Source organism: Mobula birostris, chromosome 6 (assembly GCF_030028105.1).
Source record: "Mobula birostris isolate sMobBir1 chromosome 6, sMobBir1.hap1, whole genome shotgun sequence".
In the NCBI taxonomy this organism is placed as follows: Eukaryota; Metazoa; Chordata; class Chondrichthyes; order Myliobatiformes; family Myliobatidae; genus Mobula; species Mobula birostris.
The window spans coordinates 185687561-185708693 of record NC_092375.1 but is presented as its reverse complement, the minus strand read 5'-3'; the positions used below and the strand labels follow the sequence as shown (position 1 = coordinate 185708693).

General features: G+C 44.9%; 1 protein-coding gene across 7 annotated transcripts in view; it reads left to right on the top strand.

Annotated features, from left to right (window-relative positions):
• spc25 (SPC25 component of NDC80 kinetochore complex) overlaps nucleotides 1–21133 on the top strand; it is a 35725-nt gene that overhangs the window by 5457 nt on the left and 9135 nt on the right. For 5 of the 7 annotated variants that reach the window (XM_072262073.1, XM_072262075.1, XM_072262072.1 and 2 more), the window contains 3 exons: nucleotides 357–436; nucleotides 769–821; nucleotides 11900–12045. In XM_072262073.1, coding sequence (XP_072118174.1) covers nucleotides 428–436; nucleotides 769–821; nucleotides 11900–12045 — 208 coding nt within the window. In that variant the 5' untranslated portion in view covers nucleotides 357–427. Of the gene's footprint in view, nucleotides 1–356; nucleotides 437–768; nucleotides 822–8516; nucleotides 8748–11899; nucleotides 12046–21133 lie in introns of those variants that run through there. The other 2 variants (XM_072262076.1, XM_072262077.1) reach the window with 2 other exon arrangements.

Below are 21133 nucleotides of genomic sequence, written 5' to 3'. Positions count from 1 at the left end.
TATAAAGGTCTGCAATTTCTGAATTTTAGAGAATGTTTATTTCCATTTGTGTAGAAGGAGAAAATTACTTGTGCATGAAAAAAGAATCTAGTTTTTCATAACAGTACATTATTTTGTAAGCATGAATCTTTTGAGTTATTGGAAACCCTCCAGTACAAGGTGGACTTGTGAAATATTACACAAGTCTGCATCCTACAAACAATGGAGGGAAGAAAAAAATGGAAGATACCTACGACTGGTCATGTTTAACTCGCTTTACTGACCGGTATACATTAATTCCAACAAATTCAATTTTGAAATGGCATTCTACTTTACAGCCATTTTTCCATGTTTGAGGACTTTTATCTGTTTTCCAGCTTTTGAAAGTTATGCTTGAAAATTGGTGTCTCGGCTTTGTGAAAGGAATTTGATTTACTACAACTAATCCATGTACATGGTAAGATGTATTCTTTTTACCATAGCATATCTGACCTCTCATGAAAATTAAATCACACAATAGTGGATATTAATCATTGTTCTGAAGTTGCTATGTAGATTATCTAAGAATGTAAAGAAATTTTGGGGACTAAGACTGGGCTTTACTGTGACCCTCCCACAAAGGCAAGCTTGTATTGTTTTGCTTGCAAGCTTGTAAGAAATGGAGGTATATTAAGTGAATAAATACTTTTCCAATGGACTATATTTTTGTAAATAGTTCATTCTAGTGTATATTCACACATTTTTATATATGCTGAAGAATGAACCTAATGGATATTCTGTATCTTACAGATGTTTGGCCAGTCAATATTCTTCGGTGAGATCTGCCCTGGAAGTCCTTTTGTGTAGGTATATTTTCACATGGTTTTTCAGACTACAAGCCTATGATTTTGTTACCTTGAAGGTATACAATATTTTTCATATTTTGATATGAATTAGTTTTAAATTGCTTTCTTATATTTTAAAGCTATTTTACAAGAAAGTGATTTATATAAAATTGTCTGCTGTTGACTTTGATCCAGCATGATGTGTTCTATTTTCACTGTTCTGTAATGACAGTGTTTTGTTCTGAGTTAGACATTATATGAAATTAAAATAATTTACTTGATATTGTATGAATTAGAACATTACAGCACAGTCCAGGATCTTCTGCCCATCCTATTGTCCTGCACTTTTAACCTACTTCAAAGTCAATCTAAACCTTCCTTCCCTCATAGCCATCCATTTTTCTATCAGCCATGTGCTTATCTAAGAGTTTGTTAAATGTCCCTAATGTGTCTGCCTCTACCACCACCCATGGCAGTGCATTCCATGTGCCTACCACTTCCTGTATGTAAAAAATGTATATCCCATACTTTCTTAAAGTTATGTCCTCTCGTATTAGTAATTTCTGCCCTGGAGAAAGTCTCTGGCAGTACACTTTATCTATATTTCTCAATATTGTATACCTCTATCAAATCACCTCCCTTCCTCCTTCACTCCAAAGTGAATAACTAGCTGGCTCAACATATCCTCATAAGATATGCTCTCTAATCCAGGAAGCACCTAAATAAATTTCTGCACCTTTTGAAAGTTTTTGACATCCTTTCTATAATGAGCTGACCAGAACTGAACATAATGCTCCATCTGTGCCCTAACTAGGGTTGTAGAGCTGAAGCATTACCTCGTGTCTCTTGAACACAACATCCTGACTAATAAAAGCCAAAACACCATATGCAGTGTGGCAACTATGGATGAATTAATTTTGTATAGACTCTTAACTTGGGTCTTAAGCATTGACACTCTGCTAGGTCAAGTATATATCAAGCTGGGGAATTTATTGTTAATGTCTATAAGCTTAACCCTTTCACTTTTTGTATAGTGTATATTTTGAAATTATACTAATATAACAGTGAAATGCACTGTAATTATGTGTTTAATCCATATATTTTCTAAATAATAAATGTACCACAACCTTGGAAACTTTTTAGAGTTACAATATATTTCAAGTTATAATGCTGTTACAGATTGTAACAATAAACACAGAATGGCAGTCAGCTCATTGATAATCAACCCAGTGGCACCTACAAAATAAAAGTTAGTGCTTGCCAGTTTCAGGCCGTGTAAACGTTTGCTCAGAGCAATGTTTGTTTAGTGCAACTGTGCAAATAAATATAATTAGAGGGAATGTTGCAACATATCAAATTCTGTATTTTTTAAAGTTAAATATTCTAAAAGTTCTAGATCATTGCAATGCATGTTGAAGACAAACAATGGTGGAATCTTTTAAATGGTTTCTACTGATACCATAAATAACCATGCAAAAAAGTTAGAAAATGAAACATGACTGGAATAATCAGTAAAATATCACACCTGAAAAATTAGTTGCAAGTTTTGGAAAAAGGAAATAGTCATAGAGCACCACAGTACAGAAACAAGGCCTCTTTATCTATCTAGTCTATGTCAAACTGTTAGACTTCCTAGCATCTTGACCATAGCCTTCCATACCCCTCCAATCAATGTACTTATCCAAACTTAAATGTTACAATGTTGGAGTTCTGCACTTCCACTGGTAGCTTGTTCCACACTTGCACCACCTCTGAGTGATGAAGCTTCCCCCTAAGTTGCACTTAAATATTTCCCCTTTCATGGTCCCCTTTGATGGTCTTGTTTGTTTGGCTTTTTTAATATTGTGTTTGTTTTGTGGCTGCCTGTAAGAGGATAAATCTCTAGGTTGTGTCTAATATACATACTTTAATAAATTAACTTTAAACCTATGACCTCTAGTTCTTGTGATAGTGAATCTAATAGAATAGTACAAAATGTCTATGATTTGATGTTAAATGTGTGCAGCATGAATCGTTTTAATGCTTTGTGTATAAATGGCTATTTAATGTGGTAAAGTGAAACAATCAATTCTTTATATAGATGTTTATTCCAAAATAAAGAATACCTTGCTGAAACACAATCTATGAAACTCTTTATTTTGTATGTCTCTTACATTGCTTTAGAGCTGTGTTCTTGTGCCAGAAACTTGGGAAGTTAAAGTGTGGTGTTCTTTAGGCTTTGGTCCTGTTGAAGTTTTATAATTTTGAGAAATTATAGCTTTGTTATATGAAAGGGCACCAGAATATGTTGGTCACCTTCACCACATTTACTTGCTGATACCCTCAACTGCCCTGAGATGCCTGGTAGTATAAACAGAAGACATCCTTAACAGATTAGCAGAAAGATGCAAACAGGAGGAAATCTGCAGATGCTAGAAATTCAAGCAACACACATACACACACACAAAATGCTGGTGGAATGCAGCAGGCCAGGCAGCATCTACAGGAGGAAGTACAGTCGATGTTTCGGGTCGAGACTGTACTTTTTCCTATAGATGCTGCCTGGCCTGCTGCATTCCACCAGCATTTTGTGTGTGTGTTAGCAGAAAGATGACTGGGTTCCAAAATTAGTGTATGCGGATGAACACTTGAAGAGACTTAACCCACAGAGCAATGGACTGAGCTAGGAAGAGGGATTAACAAAAGCTCTAATTTTTAACTGACATAGATGCAACCTATTGAATTTGTTTCCTGTCCTGCAAACTTCTATATTTCAGGGCTTTTAGGAACACGAAGAAACACCATGCCAAATGAAGATTTTTATAAAACTATGTATGGTGCATTACATGCTGCCTTTCCTAAAAAAAAAAGGGTTAATTGGTCTTACGCTTATAGAGAGACAGTGAGGTGGAAGTGGGTCTGTAGAAGATGGTACAGAAAATCGATCAGGACTGCCAACAAAGCAGTCTAAACATTGTGCTGGTGGATTGGAGGACAATACTGGTGGGGATGAGGGCAAAGCAGAGATGGCTGAAGTTTCTGGGAATAGTTCACAAGGCACAGGATAGATATGTCCCACGGAAGAAGAAATTCTCAAATGGCAGGAGTAGGCAACTGTGGCTGACAATGGAATGTAAGGACTGCATAAAAGCCAAGGAAAGGGCATACAAGGTAGCAAAAGTGAGTGGGAAGCTTTTATAATCCAGCAAAAGTTAATTAAAAAAGTTATAAGGGAAAAGCTGAAATGAGGGCAAACTAGCTGATAATATAAAGTGGGATACCAAAAGTTTTTCAGTTATATAAGAGTAAAAGAGAGGTGAGACTTGATAATGGACCACTGGAAAATGATGCTGGTGAGGTAGTAATGGGGGACAAAGAAATGGCAGATGAACTTAATGGGTACATTGCATCAGTCTACTGTGGAAGACACTAGTAGTGGGCTAGAGGTCCATGGGTTTCGGAGCAGGACTGTGTGCCACTGCTATTACAAAGGAAAAGGGTGAGGTAAACTGAAAGATCTTGAAGTGGACAGGTGATGTGGACCACATGGACTACATCTCAGAGTCCTGCGAGAGGTTGCTGAAGAGATAACAGATGCACTGGTCATGGTCTTCCAAGAATCACTTGATTCTTCTTGGTCCCGGAGGATTGCATAATGTCACTCCACTCTTTAAGAAGGGTGGAAGGCAAAAGAAAGGAAATTACAGGCCAGTTAGCCTAACCTCAGTGGTAGGAAAAGTGTTGGAGTCTTATTATTAAGGATGAGATTTCGACGTACTTGGAGACACGTTAAAATAAGTCAAAGTCAGTATGGTTTCCGTAAAGGGAAATCTTGCATGACGAATCTGTTCTTCAAGGAAGTAACAAGCAGGGTGGACAAAGGAGAGGCAGTGGATGTCATTTACTTGGATTTTCAGAAGGCATTTGATGAGATGCCATACACGAGGCTGCTTAACAAGATAAAATCATATGGTGTTACAGGAAAGATACTGGCATGGATAGAGGCATGGCTGACAGGCAAGAGGTAGCGAGTGGGAATTAAAGGGGCCTTCTCTGGTGGCTGCCAGTGACTAGTGTTCCTCGGTCAACATTGCCACCATTACTTTTCACATTGTCAGTGATTTGGATAATGGAATTGCTAGCTTTGTGGTAAAGTTTGCAGATGATACAAAGATAGGTGAAGGGATAGGTAGTGCTGAGGAAGTATTGTGATTGCAATAGGACTTAAGACAAATTGGAAGAATGGGCAAAAAAGAGGCAGATGGAATTCAGTACAGTGATGGGAAATGTATGATAATGCATTTTGGTAAAAGGAACAATATTGCGGACTATTATCTAAGCGGGGAGAAAGTTCAAACATCAGAGGTGCAAGGGGACTTGGGACGCCATAATTCAACACCATAATTTCCTCCAGGCTCGACAAGAAGCTCAGAGACCTCGGCCTTCACCCTGCCATGTGTAACTGGACCCTGGTGGTAAGAGTGGGCTCCCTCACCTCTGACCTTCAACAGCTCCAATGTGCTAATTTAAATTTGCTGACAATACTACATCAATTAGCCTAATCTCAAATAATAATGAGGTAGCCAACAAAGAAGAAGCAGTGTCAAGAAAACAATGTGGAAAAATCAAAGGAGTTGGTTGTGGACTACTTGAGGAATGGAAACAGGCTAGCCCCTATTGACATGAATGGATCTGGGGTTGAAAGGGTGAACAGCTTCTCAACCCCAGTTCCTTGGCATAATCTTGGTATGTACGTGGTCTGTACACACCAGCTGTGTGCGAGAAAGGCTCAACAGCGCCTCTTTCACCTCAGACGGTTGAGGAAGTTTGGTTTGGGCCCCCAAACCCTAAGAACTTTCTATAGGGGTACAATTGAGAGCATCCTGACTGGCTGCATCATTGCCTGGTATGGGAACTGTATTTCCTTCAATCGCAGGACTCTGCAGAGAGTGGTGCGGACAGCCCAACACATCTGTAGATGTGGACTATCCACAATTCAGGACATTTACAAAGACAGGTGTGTAAAAAGGGCCCGAAAGATGATTGGGGACTCGAGTCACCTCAACCACCAACTGTTCCAGCTGCTACCATCCGGGAAACGGTACTGCATCATAAAAGCCAGGATCAACAAGCTCCAGGACAACTCCTTCCACCAGGCCATCAGACTGCTTAATTCATGCTGACACAACTGTGTTTCTATATTATATTGACTATCTTGTACATAATATTTATTATAAATTGCACAGTGCACATTTAGATGGGAGATGCAACGTAAAGATTTTTACTCATGTATATGAAGGATGTAAATAATAAAGTAAATTTAATTCAATTCAATTTCTTGTGCAAGACTCCCAGAATGTTAATTTACAGGTTGAGTCTTTGGTAAAGAAGGCAAATGCAATGTTGTCATTTATTTCAAGGGGAATAGAATATAAAAACGAGATAATTCTGAGCCTTTATCTCGGAAAGGATGTGTTGTCATTGGAGGTTCTGGGAATGTAGGAGTTAACATATGAGGAGCGTTTGGCAGTTTTGGGCCTGTACTCACTGGAATTTAGAAGAATAAGTGAGGATCTTGTTGAAACCTACCGAATGTTGAAAGAACTAGATAGGGTGGATGTGGAGAGGATGTTTCCAATGGTGGGGGTATTCAGAACTAGAGGGCATAGCCTCAAAGTTGAGGGGCGACCCTTTAGAACAGAGGTAAGGAGGATTTTTTTTTAGTTAAGAGTAGTAAATCTGGGGAATGTTCTGCCACAGACTGCAATGGAGGCCAAGTCCGTGGATATATTTAAGGCGGAAGTCGATCGTTTCCTGATCAGTCAGGGCTTCAAAGGATATGTCGGGAAGGCAGATATATGGGGTTGAGTGGATCCGGGATCAGACATGATGGGATAGTGGCGCAGACTCGATGGCCTGAATGGCTTAATTCTCCTATTGGACCTACAATTAGTATTGGAAACGGTCTATGTTTCGAATTGCATTCTGTCCTTCCCAGAGGACAGTCTATTAATGCCCCGAAATCAGACTCGATGGACGTTAGCATAGGAGACCAGGATCATGTGCCTGCAAACTTATGTGGAAGAGACTTATTGTGTAAAATGCAAGCTACTATTACCTGCAGTCCTGACAGACTTAATGTATACCGGAGAACCAAAGTGGACTATACTATTAAAGTAGTAGTAGTAGGTAGATAGATACTTTATTGATTCCAAAGGAAATTACAACGTCACGGTAGCATTACAAGTGACCAGATATAAATATTATAAGGGAAATAGAAAGAATAAAAAAATATATTACCACAAACAGCCTCACAGGAGAGGGTCATCACTTCCCCGGCTATCTGTTGACTCATAGAGCCTAACGGCCGAGAGTAAAAATGATCTCAGGTAGAGTTCTTTGGAGCAGCGCAGTTGTCTAATACTGAAAGTGCTCTTCTCTGTTCAGCCAAGGTGGCATGCAGAGGGTGAGTAGTCAACTTATTTTCTGTAAGTAGCAATTACTCACTGTCCACTTATCAAGGAGTATGGAACATTTTTACGAGAATGCCTTGAAAGCCTCAGAAAAATCGAGACTTACAGCATCTGCGGTTTCTTGTTTATGTCCAGTCTGCTGGAGAAACTCAGCGGGTCGAGCAGTATTAGTGGAAGGAAGTGCCTGCGTTTCTAATACAGGATTTCGATCCGAAACATCGACAATTCCATCCCCCTCACAAACGTTAGGCGAGTCGACCCAACATCGATAATTCCTTCCCTCCCGTTCAGCTAGTCCCGCAGATTGATTGTTGCATTCCCTGGATGTTTCGCACGCACTGGCAGCACTCCATAATTTTCCGTATATTTTCTGTGTGACTATTTTACTGCCATCTTATATGTGCTGTGTGTTGCACCTTGGCCCCGGAGTCACGCTGTATTTATGTATGGTTGAATGACAATTAAACGAACTCCTCACGCTGCTCCCACCGCCTTATCCAGTGTGGCCAGCTGTAGCCCCAAGTCCTACAACCTTCCCCCACCTACTTAGTACAGCCCCACGTTGTCATACGGAAGCAGCAAAGTTCAAAGTAAAATTGATTATCAGAGTACTAAATGTCACCACATACAACCCCGAGATTCTTTTTCTGCAGGCATACTTAGCAAATCTATAGAATAACTGTAAACATCAGGAACTGTAAACAAACCGTGCAATTGCAGATATAAATAATGAGCATGAAATAACTATATAACAGAGTCCTCAAATGAGTGTAGCCACCCAGGCCATGCTCTTCTCGCTGCTGCCGTCAGGTAGAAGGTTCAAGTGCCTCTGGACTCACACCATCAGGTTCAAGGACAGTGTGGTAACCTCAACCATCAGGTTCTTGAACAAAAGGCGTTAACCACGCTCCCTTGCCCATCCATTGAGGTGTTCCCACAACCAATGATCTCACTTTAAGGACTTTTTCTCATGTTCTTGTTATTTATTGCTATTTATTTATATTTGCATTTGCAGTTTGTTGTCTTCTGCATTCTGGTTGAACTTTCATTGATCCTGTTACAGGTACTATTATATAGATCTGTTAAGTATGCCCACAGGAAAATGAATCTCAGGGCTGTATATGCTGACATTTATGTACTTTGGTGATAAAATGTATTTACCGTGCGCGGCCCCAGACGCCGGCTGCTCAGTGTACCCGCCTCGGCTCCGGGCTCCGCGCCTCCCGCCCTCCTTCCGGCTCATGTCGCCGCCCGACGGAAATCACGTCAGCGTGATCGGCGCAAAACTGCTCAAAATTCCCGACGGCAGCGACGAATTCCTGATGCGTTCGATGTGAATTGACTTCAAACGCGGGTCGGTTCCCCAGGCGGACGAAACCTTCACAGTATTTTGACGAAAAGGCGGTTCTTCCCCCGAGAGGTGGAGCCTCCCCGGCGGTCGGTCGGAGAAATTTGAAAAGCGGCGGGAAAGAGGGCGAGGGTAAAGTACCGGGTAAACGGGATCGAGAGTGGGTGGGAGGGGACGAGCTGCGGCGGGAGAGGGGGTGCCGGGCACGGGCTAGAGGGGGCCGTAGGGTGCGTGATGGAGAGGGCGGGAGGGTGTCCGTAGGGTGCAAGGTGGAGAAGGGCAGGAGTGGGGGGGGGGTGGGACCGTAGGTTATGGGGTAGAGGAGAGGGGTGTACGGGTGTGGGGTAGAGGGGGGTGAGAGAAGTGCTCTGGGTGTGGGATAGAGGGGTGAGAGAGGTTTATGGGTGTGGAGTAGAGGGGGTGAAAGGAGTTTATGGGTGTGGGATAGAGGGGGTGAGAGGGGTGCTGTGGGTGTGGGATAAGGGAGTGAGAGGGGTTTATGGGTGTGGGGATAGGGGGTGAGGGGGTGCTGTGGGTGTGGGATAGAGGGGGTGAGGGGTGCTGTGGGTGTGGGATAGAGGGGATGAGAGGGGTTCATGGGTGTGGGGATAGAGGGGGTGAGAGGGGTGCTCTTGGGTGTGGGATAGAGGGGGTGAGAGGGGTGCTGTGGGTGTGGGATAGAGGGGGTGAGGGGTGCTGTGGGTGTGGGATAGAGGGGGTGAGAGGGGTGCTGTGGGTGTGGGATAAGGGAGTGAGAGGGGTTTATGGGTGTGGGGATAGGGGGTGAGGGGGTGAGAGGGGTGCTGTGGGTGTGGGATAGAGGGAGTGAGAGGGGTTTATGGGTGTGGGGATAGGGGGTGAGGGGGTGCTGTGGGTGTGGGGATAGAGGGGGTGAGAGGGGTGCTCTTGGGTGTGGGGATAGGGGGTGAGGGGGTGCTGTGGGTGTGGGATAGAGGGGGTGAGGGGTGCTCTTGGGTGTGGGATAGAGGGGATGAGAGGGGTTTATGGGTGTGGGGATAGAGGGGGTGAGAGGGGTGCTCTTGGGTGTGGGATAGAGGGGGTGAGAGGGGTGCTGTGGGTGTGGGATAGAGGGGGTGAGGGGTGCTGTGGGTGTGGGATAGAGGGGGTGAGAGGGGTGCTGTGGGTGTGGGATAGAGGGAGTGAGAGGGGTGCTGTGGGTGTGGGATAGAGGGGGTGAGAGGGGTGCTCTTGGGTGTGGGGATAGGGGGTGAGGGGGTGCTGTGGGTGTGGGATAGAGGGGGTGAGGGGTGCTCTTGGGTGTGGGATAGAGGGGATGAGAGGGGTTTATGGGTGTGGGGATAGAGGGGATGAGAGGGGTTTATGGGTGTGGGGATAGAGGGGGTGAGAGGGGTGCTCTTGGGTGTGGGATAGAGGGGGTGAGAGGGGTGCTGTGGGTGTGGGATAGAGGGGGTGAGGGGTGCTGTGGGTGTGGGATAGAGGGGGTGAGAGGGGTGCTGTGGGTGTGGGATAGAGGGAGTGAGAGGGGTGCTGTGGGTGTGGGATAGAGGGGGTGAGAGGGGTGCTGTGGGTGTGGGATAGAGGGAGTGAGAGGGGTGCTGTGGGTGTGGGATAGAGGGGGTGAGGGGGTGCTGTGGGTGTGGGGATAGAGGGGGTGAGAGGGGTGCTCTTGGGTGTGGGGATAGGGGGTGAGGGGGTGCTGTGGGTGTGGGATAGAGGGGGTGAGGGGTGCTCTTGGGTGTGGGATAGAGGGGATGAGAGGGGTTTATGGGTGTGGGATAGAGGGGATGAGAGGGGTTTATGGGTGTGGGATAGAGGGGGTGAGAGGGGTGCTGTGGGTGTGGGATAGAGGGGGTGGGGGTGCTGTGGGTGTGGGGATAGAGGGGGTGAGAGGGGTGCTCTTGGGTGTGGGGATAGGGGGTGAGGGGGTGCTGTGGGTGTGGGATAGAGGGGGTGAGGGGTGCTCTTGGGTGTGGGATAGAGGGGATGAGAGGGGTTTATGGGTGTGGGATAGAGGGGATGAGAGGGGTTTATGGGTGTGGGATAGAGGGGGTGAGAGGGGTGCTGTGGGTGTGGGATAGAGGGGGTGAGGGGTGCTGTGGGTGTGGGATAGAGGGGGTGAGAGGGGTGCTGTGGGTGTGGGATAGAGGGAGTGAGAGGGGTGCTGTGGGTGTGGGATAGAGGGGGTGAGAGGGGTGCTGTGGGTGTGGGATAGAGGGGGTGAGAGGGGTGCTGTGGGTGTGGGATAGAGGGGGTGAGAGGGGTGCTGTGGGTGTGGGATAGAGGGGGTGAGAGGGGTGCTCGGTGTGGAATAGAGGGGTGCTGTTAGGTGTGGTTATGAGGGGGTGAGAGAGTTGCACTTGGGTGCAGGGTAGAGAGGGGGTGAGAGGGGTAGGCAGGCGAGGTTAAGGTGCAGGGAAAGTGGGATAGTGTTTTACTAAATTTGTTCAGTTATATAACTGTAGTTTTATTTTCATGCCAACGGAAATTGATCTGTATGTGGTGCTGATTTTAGCTGCAAGTGGAGTAACACTCCAATAACAAATAAGAGAAAGTCAGTAGATGCTGGAATCCAAGCAACACACACAAAATGCTGGAGGAACACAGCAGGCCAGGCAGTATCTAGGGAAAACAGTACAGTCGACATTTTGGACAGAGATCCTTCAGCTGACTGAAGGTCGACTGTACTCTTTTCCATAGGTGCTGCATGGCCTGCTGAGGTCCTCCAGCATTTTGGGTGTTCCTAACACTCCAATAGTGAGGGTTGTTTGGAAATGCTGATGTTCTGGCATCTGGTAACCTGGTTCTCTACCCAAACCCGTTCCCTTTTAAAATACAATTGGATCCTTGGAATTTTTATTATACTGTTGTGTGATATTTTAAAAAGAGGATCAGATGTAACAGCTATTAGTTCCAAAAGATCTTCTAGTCTCGGATCACTAAGGTTCCAAGTGTGCCGAATATTCAGTTTTACTGTACCTTCTCTTGTCAGCTCCATTTATTCCATACAGCATATCTGTTAAACAACAATTCTGTTTGACCCAAGTGTGATTGCTCATCTTTCTACTATCTTGGATGGAAACCATCTCTGTTAACTAAAGCTAAAAAATAATTAACTGTTCATTGTGACGTATTTAATCCTACACTTAAAAACTGCTTTCACATTCAAAATCACCGTTTTAACATCTTTAAAGTTTATATTATTAATGATACCAGTTATTGCAATGTGATGAAAGTGATCCAGTGACATAGCTTGTGCATCTTAAAGTACTTAATACCTGCTGCTTAGTAAGTGTGACATATTTTAAATTCTGCAGATCGATGGATAACTGTATAGAAGATGTACAAGGTCAGCTGAATGAGAAGCTGAATGAAACCAGGATGAAGTTTTTTAGTTTGTGGGAGAGCTGTAATCCAGCAGGATTTAAGCACAATTATGTAGAATCCATAAAGATTACAAGAGGTATGATCTATCTATACTGTATATATAATTATATCTATAGCTTTCATCTATATGTACACTACCAGAGGGCACGTATTTAAGATTGTTCACCGACTGCTACACCATTAACGATTAGGGCACCAATGAAGGTCCTCCATCTCTGGCAGTGTTAAGGACTTCCTTCGTCATGTCAGTAGCTTCCTCTCAGTTTTCACTATTGCCAGTCACACAAGTCCTGGGTGGAGACTCAGGAATAGTGTCGCGCTCAGATGTAGAAGGATTCTTCATTGTTGTTTCTGTAACAGTGTTGTTTTACCAGTCAGGGTTGTTAGCCCTGAGTTGAACCCCCGAACCTGCAGGACAGGTAGACTACTCTTAGTCTGGCTTCTACCCTTTGACCTGTTTGGCATGGGTGACCTTACCAAGAGCCAAAGCATAAAGCCCTGACTCAGGCCAAGATAAGATGGCTCTCCGGGTTGTTGAGGCATACAAGCCTCCAAAGCACGACAAGGTTATGCTCCTCTTGAAGGTGAGAGGGGGTAGGTTCAAAAGGGATGTGAAGGGTAAAATTTTTTACTCAGAGTGGTGCATGTCGGGAATGCGCTGCCTGGTATGGTGGTGGAGGCAAGTACACTAGAGGCTTTTAGATAGGTATGTGAGTGTGAGGGAGATGAAAGGATATGGGCCTAAGGGTAGGAGGGAGGAGTTTACGGGGGTTTTTGATTTACTTTTTAGCTGGCACATTGGCCTCAATGGTCTGTTCCTGTGCTGTACTGCTCTATGTTCCACTGTGTATGAAAATTAACCACTGAAACTGGAAATCTTGTAAAATAACTGAATATGACAAGTAAAGCACACAGTTTGATGTACATTGGATTTATTTTAATTTCAAATCGAGTTAGACCAGAGGGGAAGATTTAAAAGAAGACATTTTTATAGAGCAGGTGTCAGGAGCGGGCGACGGGGCAGAGGGAGACGGAGTGGGGGGCTTTGGCGTTAATGGGTTGAGGTGAGGTAAGCTACTTGTGAGGAATAGGAAGTATATCTGTGAGGCTGGTGTTCTGTACTGGGTGTCAGATGTGGGATGTCCGGGAACACTCCCAGCCTCCCAGACGGCCACATTTGCGCCAGGTGTGTCAAGCTGCAGGTCCTTAGGGACTGGGTTAGGGAATTGGAGATGCAGTTTGATGACCTTCATCTGGTCAGGGAAAGTGAGGAGGTGACGGAGAGGAACAATAGGCAAGTAGTCACACGGGGGCCTCAGGAGATAGATAAGTGGGTAACAGTCAGGAGTTGGAAGGGCAAGAGTCAGCTACTAACAATAAATACTCCTGTTTGAGTACTGTTGGTGGGTAACAGCCTACCTGGGGGATGCCTCTGGCGCAAAGTCTGGCCCTGTGGCTCAGAAAGGTAGGGAAAGGAAGAGGATGGCAGCAGTGATAGGGAACTCTATAGTTAGGGGGTCAGACGGGTGATTCTGCAGACGCAGGTAAGAAACACGGATGGTAGTTTGCCTCCCAGGTGCCAGGGTCTGGGATGTTTCTGATCGCATCCATGATATCCTGAACTGGGAAGGTGAACAGCCAGAGGTCGTGGTACATATTGATACCAACAACAGGGGTAGGAAAAGGGAGGAGGTCCTGAAAACAGACTACAGGGAGTTAGGAAAGAAGCTGAGAAGCAGGACCTCAAAGTTAGTAATCTTGGGATTACTGCCTGTGCCACGTGACAGTGAGGATAGGAATAGAGTGAGGCGGAGGGTAAATGTGTGGCTGAGGGATTGGAGCAGGTGGCAGTGATTCAGATTTCTGGATCATTGGGAACTTGTTTGGGGCAGGCCTGCTGATTTCCTCCGGCATTTTGTGTGTGTTGCTCTGGATTTCCAGCATCTGTAGATTTTCTCCTGTCCAGTGTAGATTAGTTAATTTCAACAGCAGATGCAGAAAATAGGTTTTGGAATAGGAATGGAATTAAAGACTTCCTTTACAATGGATTTATTAAGATTTAAAAGTATCATAACAGTGCTGGTGTTTATATTCTGTGAAAACAGTTTCTGTTTATAAGGGCAGGAGTAGTATCAGTTGCAGTTTTCCTAAAACATAGAATACTGAATAATTCAGCATGGTAATGCTTTGAAGATATTTAGTTTGAAATCGTAATTGACCAAAGATGTCATTAACTAATGGATAATTGTCCATGATGGAAAATGACATCCACTCAATGATGACTTTCTCTTATACCTGTCTGTTCATTTTCTACTTTTCATGAGCCGTCGTACAAAGGTCTATCTGCAAACCCATGTCTATCATATTTTAATATTGTAATAGTACTGTGTCCTCCTGCACTTTGTATCAAAGTGAAAAGCCTTATATTTTTCCATTTCAAACTCCACCTGCTATCACTTCCCTATTTACTCAACTTGCCTGTATTCCTTTTAGGCACTTTGTGTCATCCACCCAGTTTATTTCTGATTACTGGAATCTTTGAATTAAATAATTATTAAATTCTACTCAGAGGTTGATCGACCGACTTTACTGCTGCCGTGCTGACAGTATGAACTGAGAAAGTAAAGGTTGATATTAATTAAAATGCTAACAACTGGCAACTGCAAAACCTTATTGCCTTACCTAAATTAGAGGGATCAAATTCTGACATATGTTCATTTATTTTAAAATCAACTGCTCCAGTACTTTAATTTGAATGACTGACTACTGCTTTTGCTATGTTCAGTGAATTACAAGTTAAAATACTTATATTAAGTTCGTCCACAATATTTTGAAGTGGGAAGGAGAACAGCCAGAGGTTGTGGTACATGTTGGTACAAACTCATTCGTAAGGCCAGTGATGTTGTGGGGATGGAACTGGACTCTGTGACGGTGGTGTCTGAAAAGAGGATGCTGTCCAAGTTGCATGCCATCTTGGACAATGTCTCCCATCCACGTTGGGCACAGGAGTACATTCAGCCAGACTCATTCCACGGAGATGCAACACAGAGATCATAGGAAGTCATTCCTACCTGTGGCCATCAAACTTTACAACTCCTCCCTTGGAGGATCAGACACCCTGAGCCAATAGGCTGGTCCTGGACTTATTTCCTGGCATAATTTACATATTGCTATTTAATTATTTATGGTTTTATTACTATTTAATTATTTATGGTGCAACTGTAACAAAAACCAATTTCCCCCGGGATCAATAAAGTATGACTATGACATAGGTAGGAAAAGGGAGGAGGTCCTGAAAGCAGACTACAGGGAGTTTGGAAGGAAGTTGAGAAGCAGGACCTCAAAGGTAGTAATCGCGGGATTAATGCCTGTGCCACGTGACAGTGAGTATAGGAATAGAATGAGGCAGAGGATAAATGCGTGGCTGAGGAATTGGGGCAGGGATTCAGATTTCTGGGTAATTGGAACCTCTTCTGGGGCAGGTGTGACCTGTTTAAAAAAAGGACGGGTTGCACTTGAATCTGAGGGGGACCAATATCCTGGCAGGGAGGTTTGCTAAGGCTTCTGGGGAGCGTTTAAATGAGAATTGCTGGGGTGGTGGGGGGGTAGGAACCGAACTGAAGAGATGGAGGAAAGGGAGGTTGGCTTACAAATAGAGAAAACTTGGAGACCGTGCGAAAGGGAAGATAGGCAGGTGATAGAGGAGGGACACACTCATTCTGATGGTTTGAGATAGATAGGGAGACAGATTCTGGAAAGGTGCAATAATAACAGGGTCATTGTGGTGGGAGATTTTAATTTCCCAAATAATGATTGGCAACTTCCTAGAGCCAGGGCTTTAGATGGGGTGGAGTTTGTTAGGTGTGTTCAGGAAAGTTTCCTGACACAATATGTAGATAAACCTACAAGAGGAGAGGCTATACTTAATTTGGTATTGGGAAATGAACCTGGTCAGGTGTCAGGTCTTTCAGTGGGAAAGCATTTTGGATATAGTGATAATAATTCTATCTCCTTTACCATAGCATTGGAGAGGGATAGGAACAGACAAGTTAGGAAAGCGTTTAATTGGAGTTAGAGGAAATATGAAGCTATCAGGCGGAAACTTGGAAGCATAAATAGGGAACAGATGTTCTCCGGGAAATGTATGGCAGAAACGTACGGCAGAGATGTAGCAAATGCGTGACGTTCTGCATAGGTACGTTCCAATGAGACAGGGAAAGGGTGGTAGGGTACAGCAACCGTGTTGTACAAAGGCTGTTGGAAACCTAGACAAGAAGGAAAAAAAAGATTATGAAAGGTTCAAAAGAGCTAGGTAATGATAGAGATCGAGAAGATTATAAGGCTAGCAAGAAGGAGCTTAAGAATGAAATTAGGAGAGCCAGAAGGGGCCATGAGAAGGCCTTGGTGAGCAGAATTAAGGAAAACCTCAAGGCATTCTACAAGTATGTGACAAGCAAGAGGATAAGATGTGAGAGAATAGGACCAGTCAAGTGTGACAGTGGAAATGTGTGTATAGAACCGGAGGAGATAGCGGAGGTACTTAATGAATACTTTGCTTCAGTGTTCACTACAGAAAAGGATCTTGGCGATTGTAGGGATGACTTACAGCAGACTGAAAAGCTTGAGCATATAGACATTAGGAAAGGATGTGCTGGAGTTTTTGGAAAGCATCAAGCTGTATAAGTCGCCGGGACCGGACGAGATATACCCCAGGCTACTGTGGGAGGCGAGGGAGGAGATTGCTGATCCTCTGGCAATGATCTTTGCATCATCAAGAAAGACGAGAGAGGTTCCGGAGGATTGGAGGGTTGTGGATGCTGTTCCCTTATTCAAGAAAGGGAGTAGAGATAGCCCAGGAGATTATAGACCAGTGAGTCTTACTTCAGTGGTTGGTAAGTTGATGGAGGAGATCCTGAGAGGCAGGATTTATGAACATTTGGAGAAGCATAATATGATTAGCAATAGTCAGCATGGCTTTGTCAAAGGCAGGTTGTGCCTCACGAGCCTGATTGAATTTTTTTGAGGATGTGACTAAACACATTGATGATGGTAGAGCAGTAGATGTAGTGTATATGGATTTCAGCAAGGCACTTGATAAGTTACCCCATGCAAGGCTTATTGAGAAAGTAAAGAGGCATGGGATCCAAGGGGACCCTGCTTTGTGGATCCAGAACTGGCTTGCCCACAGAAGGCAAAGAGTGGTTGTAGATGGGTCATATTCTGCATGGAGGTTGGTGACCAGTGGTGTGCCTCAGGGGTCTGTGCTGGGACTCTTTCTCTTTGTGATTTTTATAAATGATCTGGATGAGGAAGTGGGAGGATCGGTTTGTAAATTTGCTGATGACACAAAGGTTGGGGATGTTGTGGATAGTGTGGAGGGCTGTCAGAGGTTACAGCAGGACATCGATAGGATGCAAAACTGGGCTGAGAAGTGGCAGATGGAGTTCAAGCCAGTTAAGTATGAGATGGTTCGTTTTGGTAGGTCAAATATGATGGTAGAATATAGTATTAATGGTAAGACTCTTGGCAGTGTGGAGTCTCAGAGGGATCTTGTGGTCCGAGTCCATAGGTTACTCAAAACTGCTGCGCAGGTTGACTGTGTAATTAAGAAGGCATACGGTGCATTGGCCTTCATCAACCATGTTATTGAGTTTAGGAGCCGAGAAGTAATGTTACAGCTTTATAGGACCCTGGTCAGACCCCTCTTGGAATACTGTGCTCTGTTCTGGTCACCTCACTACGGGAAGGATGTGGAAACCATAGGAAGGGTGCAGAGGAGATTTACAAGGATGTTGCCTGGATTGGGGAGCATGCCCTATGAGAATCGGTTGAGTGAACTTGGCTTTTTTTTCCTTGGAGCGATGGAGAATGAGAGATGACCTGATAGAGGAGTATAAGATGATGAGAAGCATTGATCGTAGGAGGCTTTTTCCCGGGGCTGAAATGGCTAACATGAGAGGGCACAGTTTTTAGGTACTTGGAGATAGGTACAGAGGAGATTTCAGGAGTAAGTTTTTTACGCAGAGGGTGGTGAGTACGTGAAATTGGCTGCTGGTGACGGTGGTGGAGGCTGTTACGATAGGGTCTTTAAGACTCCTGGATATGTACATGGAGCTTAGAAAAATAGAGGGCTATGGGTAACCGTAGGTAATTTCTAAAGTAAGAGCATGTTCGACACAGCATCGTGTGCCAAAGGGCCTGTATTGTGCTGTAGGTTTTCTATGTTTCTAAATGCATTAGTTACAAACACTTTGAACTTCACGGTATGATTGTCATAGTTAGATTAATTATCTCATGAAGTATTTTATTGGAAAAGTGAGCATTGGCTGTTGCTCTGTTGGTGATATTTTTATAGCTGAGTCAGAAGGTTCCATATTTAATTCCTAAGGTCAGGAATTAGCACCCTAGAGAAGGTCTGATTGAGCAAACGCTGAAAATTCTTCCCATTCCCTAATTGTTTTTCTAATACAGGTTGAGTACCCCTTATCCAAAATTCTGAAATCCATAAAGCTCCAAAATCTGAAACTTTGAGCACTGCACTGACATGATGTCACTAATGGAAAATTCCACAAGGCGCTCTGGGAAGATTCCCAGGCGATGCACAAGTCTCTGCACAACCAGACAGTTCTGAGAAGTGACCTCACATATGTAGTGAATAGAACTTAATGAAAAGTGTACCTAAAGAGACCAAGGTAACATGTCTGACCGACTGGCATCCTGTCACACTCATCTCAATATTAGCAAATGCTTCGAGAGGCTGGTCAAGGACTACATCTGCAGCGTGCTTCCACCCACACAGGATCCCCTACAATTCGCCTAACACAACCAATCGACAGATGATGCAATAGCCACAGCTCTACATACTGTCCTTGCACATCTGGAGCAGAAGGATGCTTATGTGTGAATGCTGTTCCGGACTACAGTTCAGCATTCAACACCATAATTCCCTCCAGGCTTGACAAGAAGCTCAGAGACCTCGGCCTTCACCCTGCCATACGTAGCTGGATCCTGGACTTGCTGTCAGATTGCTGGCAGGTGGCAAGAGTGGGCTTCCTCACCTCTGCACCTCTGACCCTCAACACAGGTGCCCCTCAGGGCTGTGTCCTAAGCCCCCTCATTTACTCTCTGTATGCCCATGATTGTGTCACCACCTACAGCTCCAATCTGCTAATTACATTTGCTGATGATTCTACACTGAATAATGAGGCAGCCTACAGAGAAGAAGTCATCACCCTGACACAGTGGTGTCAAGAAAACAACCTCTCCCTCAATGTCGCAAAAACAAAGGAACTGGTAGTGGACTACTGGAGGAATGGAGGCAGGCTAACCCCTATTGACATGAATGGTTCTGGGTTGAGAGGGTGAACAGCTTGAATTTCCTCAGCATAAACATCACCGAGGATCTCATCTGATCTGTACATACTGGCTGTGTGATTTTAAAAAAAGGCACAACCACGCCTCTTTCACCTCAGATGGTTGAAGGAGTTTGGTATGGGCCCCCAAATCCTAAGATCTTCCTACAGGGGCACAATTGAGAGCATTCTGACTGGCCGCATCACTGCCTGGTATGGGAACTGTACTTCCCTCAATTGCAGGACCCTGCAGAGAGTGGTGCGGACAGCCCAGCGCATCTGTAGATATGAACTTCCTACTACTGTATATTCCGAAGTATAAGCCGAGCCCCCATTTTCAAGGTTAAAAAAGTGACTTTTTCATGTTATCTTTGTATAAGCTGACCCCTTTTGTAAAGGTTTTTGATCTAACCAGAAAAGATCACAAGATCTCACATGCTGGTACTCAGCTTTGCCGAATCCAGAACGTGGAAATTTTGTGAACCAGTACCTGCTAAGAAAACAGGCCTACACGTTGTAGCAACACACATCAAAGTTGCTGGTGAATGCAGCAGGCCAGGCAGCGTCTCTAGGAAGAGGTGCAGTCAATGTTTCAGGCCGAGACCCTTCATCAGGACTAACTGAAGGAAGAGTGAGTAAGGGATTTGAAAGTTGGAGGGGGGGGGGAGATCCAAAATGATAGGAGAAGACAGGAGGGGGAGGGATGGAGCCAAGAGCTGGACAGGTGATAGGCAAAAGGGATACGAGAGGATCATGGGACAGGAGGTCCGGGAAGAAAGACAAGGGGGGGGGGCCCAGAGGATGGGCAAGGGGTATATTCAGAGGGACAGAGGGAGAAAAAGGAGAGTGAGAGAAAGAATGTGTGTATAAAAATAAGTAACAGATGGGGTACGAGGGGGAGGTGGGGCCTTAGCGGAAGTTAGAGAAGTCGATGTTCATGCCATCAGGTTGGAGGCTACCCAGACGGAATATAAGGTGTTGTTCCTCCAACCTGAGTGTGGCTTCATCTTTACAGTAGAGGAGGCCGTGGAAAGACATGTCAGAATGGGAATGGGATGTGGAATTAAAATGTGTGGCCACTGGGAGATCCTGCTTTCTCTGGCGGACAGAGCATAGGTGTTCAGCAAAGCGGTCTCCCAGTCTGCGTCGGGTCTCGCCAATATATAAAAGGCCACATCGGGAGCACCGGACGCAGTATATCACCCCAGCCGACTCGCAGGTGAAGTGTCGCCTCATCTGGAAGGACTGTTTGGGGCCCTGAATGGTGGTAAGGGAGGAAATGAGAGGGCATGTGTAGCACTTGTTCTGCTTACACGGATAAGTGCCAGGAGGGAGATCAGTGGGGAGGGATGGGGGGGTCAAGGGAGTTGCGTAGGGAGCGATCCCTGCGGAATGCAGGGGGGGAGAGGGAAAGATGTGCTTAGTGGTGGGATCCCGTTGGAGGTGGCGGAAGTTACGGAGAATAATATGTTGGACCCGGAGGCTGGTGGGGTGGTAGGTGAGGACCAGGCGAACCCTATTCCTAGTGGGGTGGCGGGAGGATGAAGTGAGAGCAGATGTACGTGAAATGGGGGAGATGCGTTTGAGAGCAGAGTTGATAGTGGAGGAAGGGAAGCCCCTTTCTTTAAAAAAGGAAGACATCTCCCTCGTCCTAGAATGAAAAGCCTCATCCTGAGAGCAGATGCGGCAGAGACGGAGGAATTGCGAGAAGGGGATGGCGTTGTTGCAAGAGACAGGGTGAGAAGAGGAATAGTCCAGATAGCTGTGAGAGTCAGTAGGCTTATCGTAGACATCAGTGGATAAGCTGTCTCC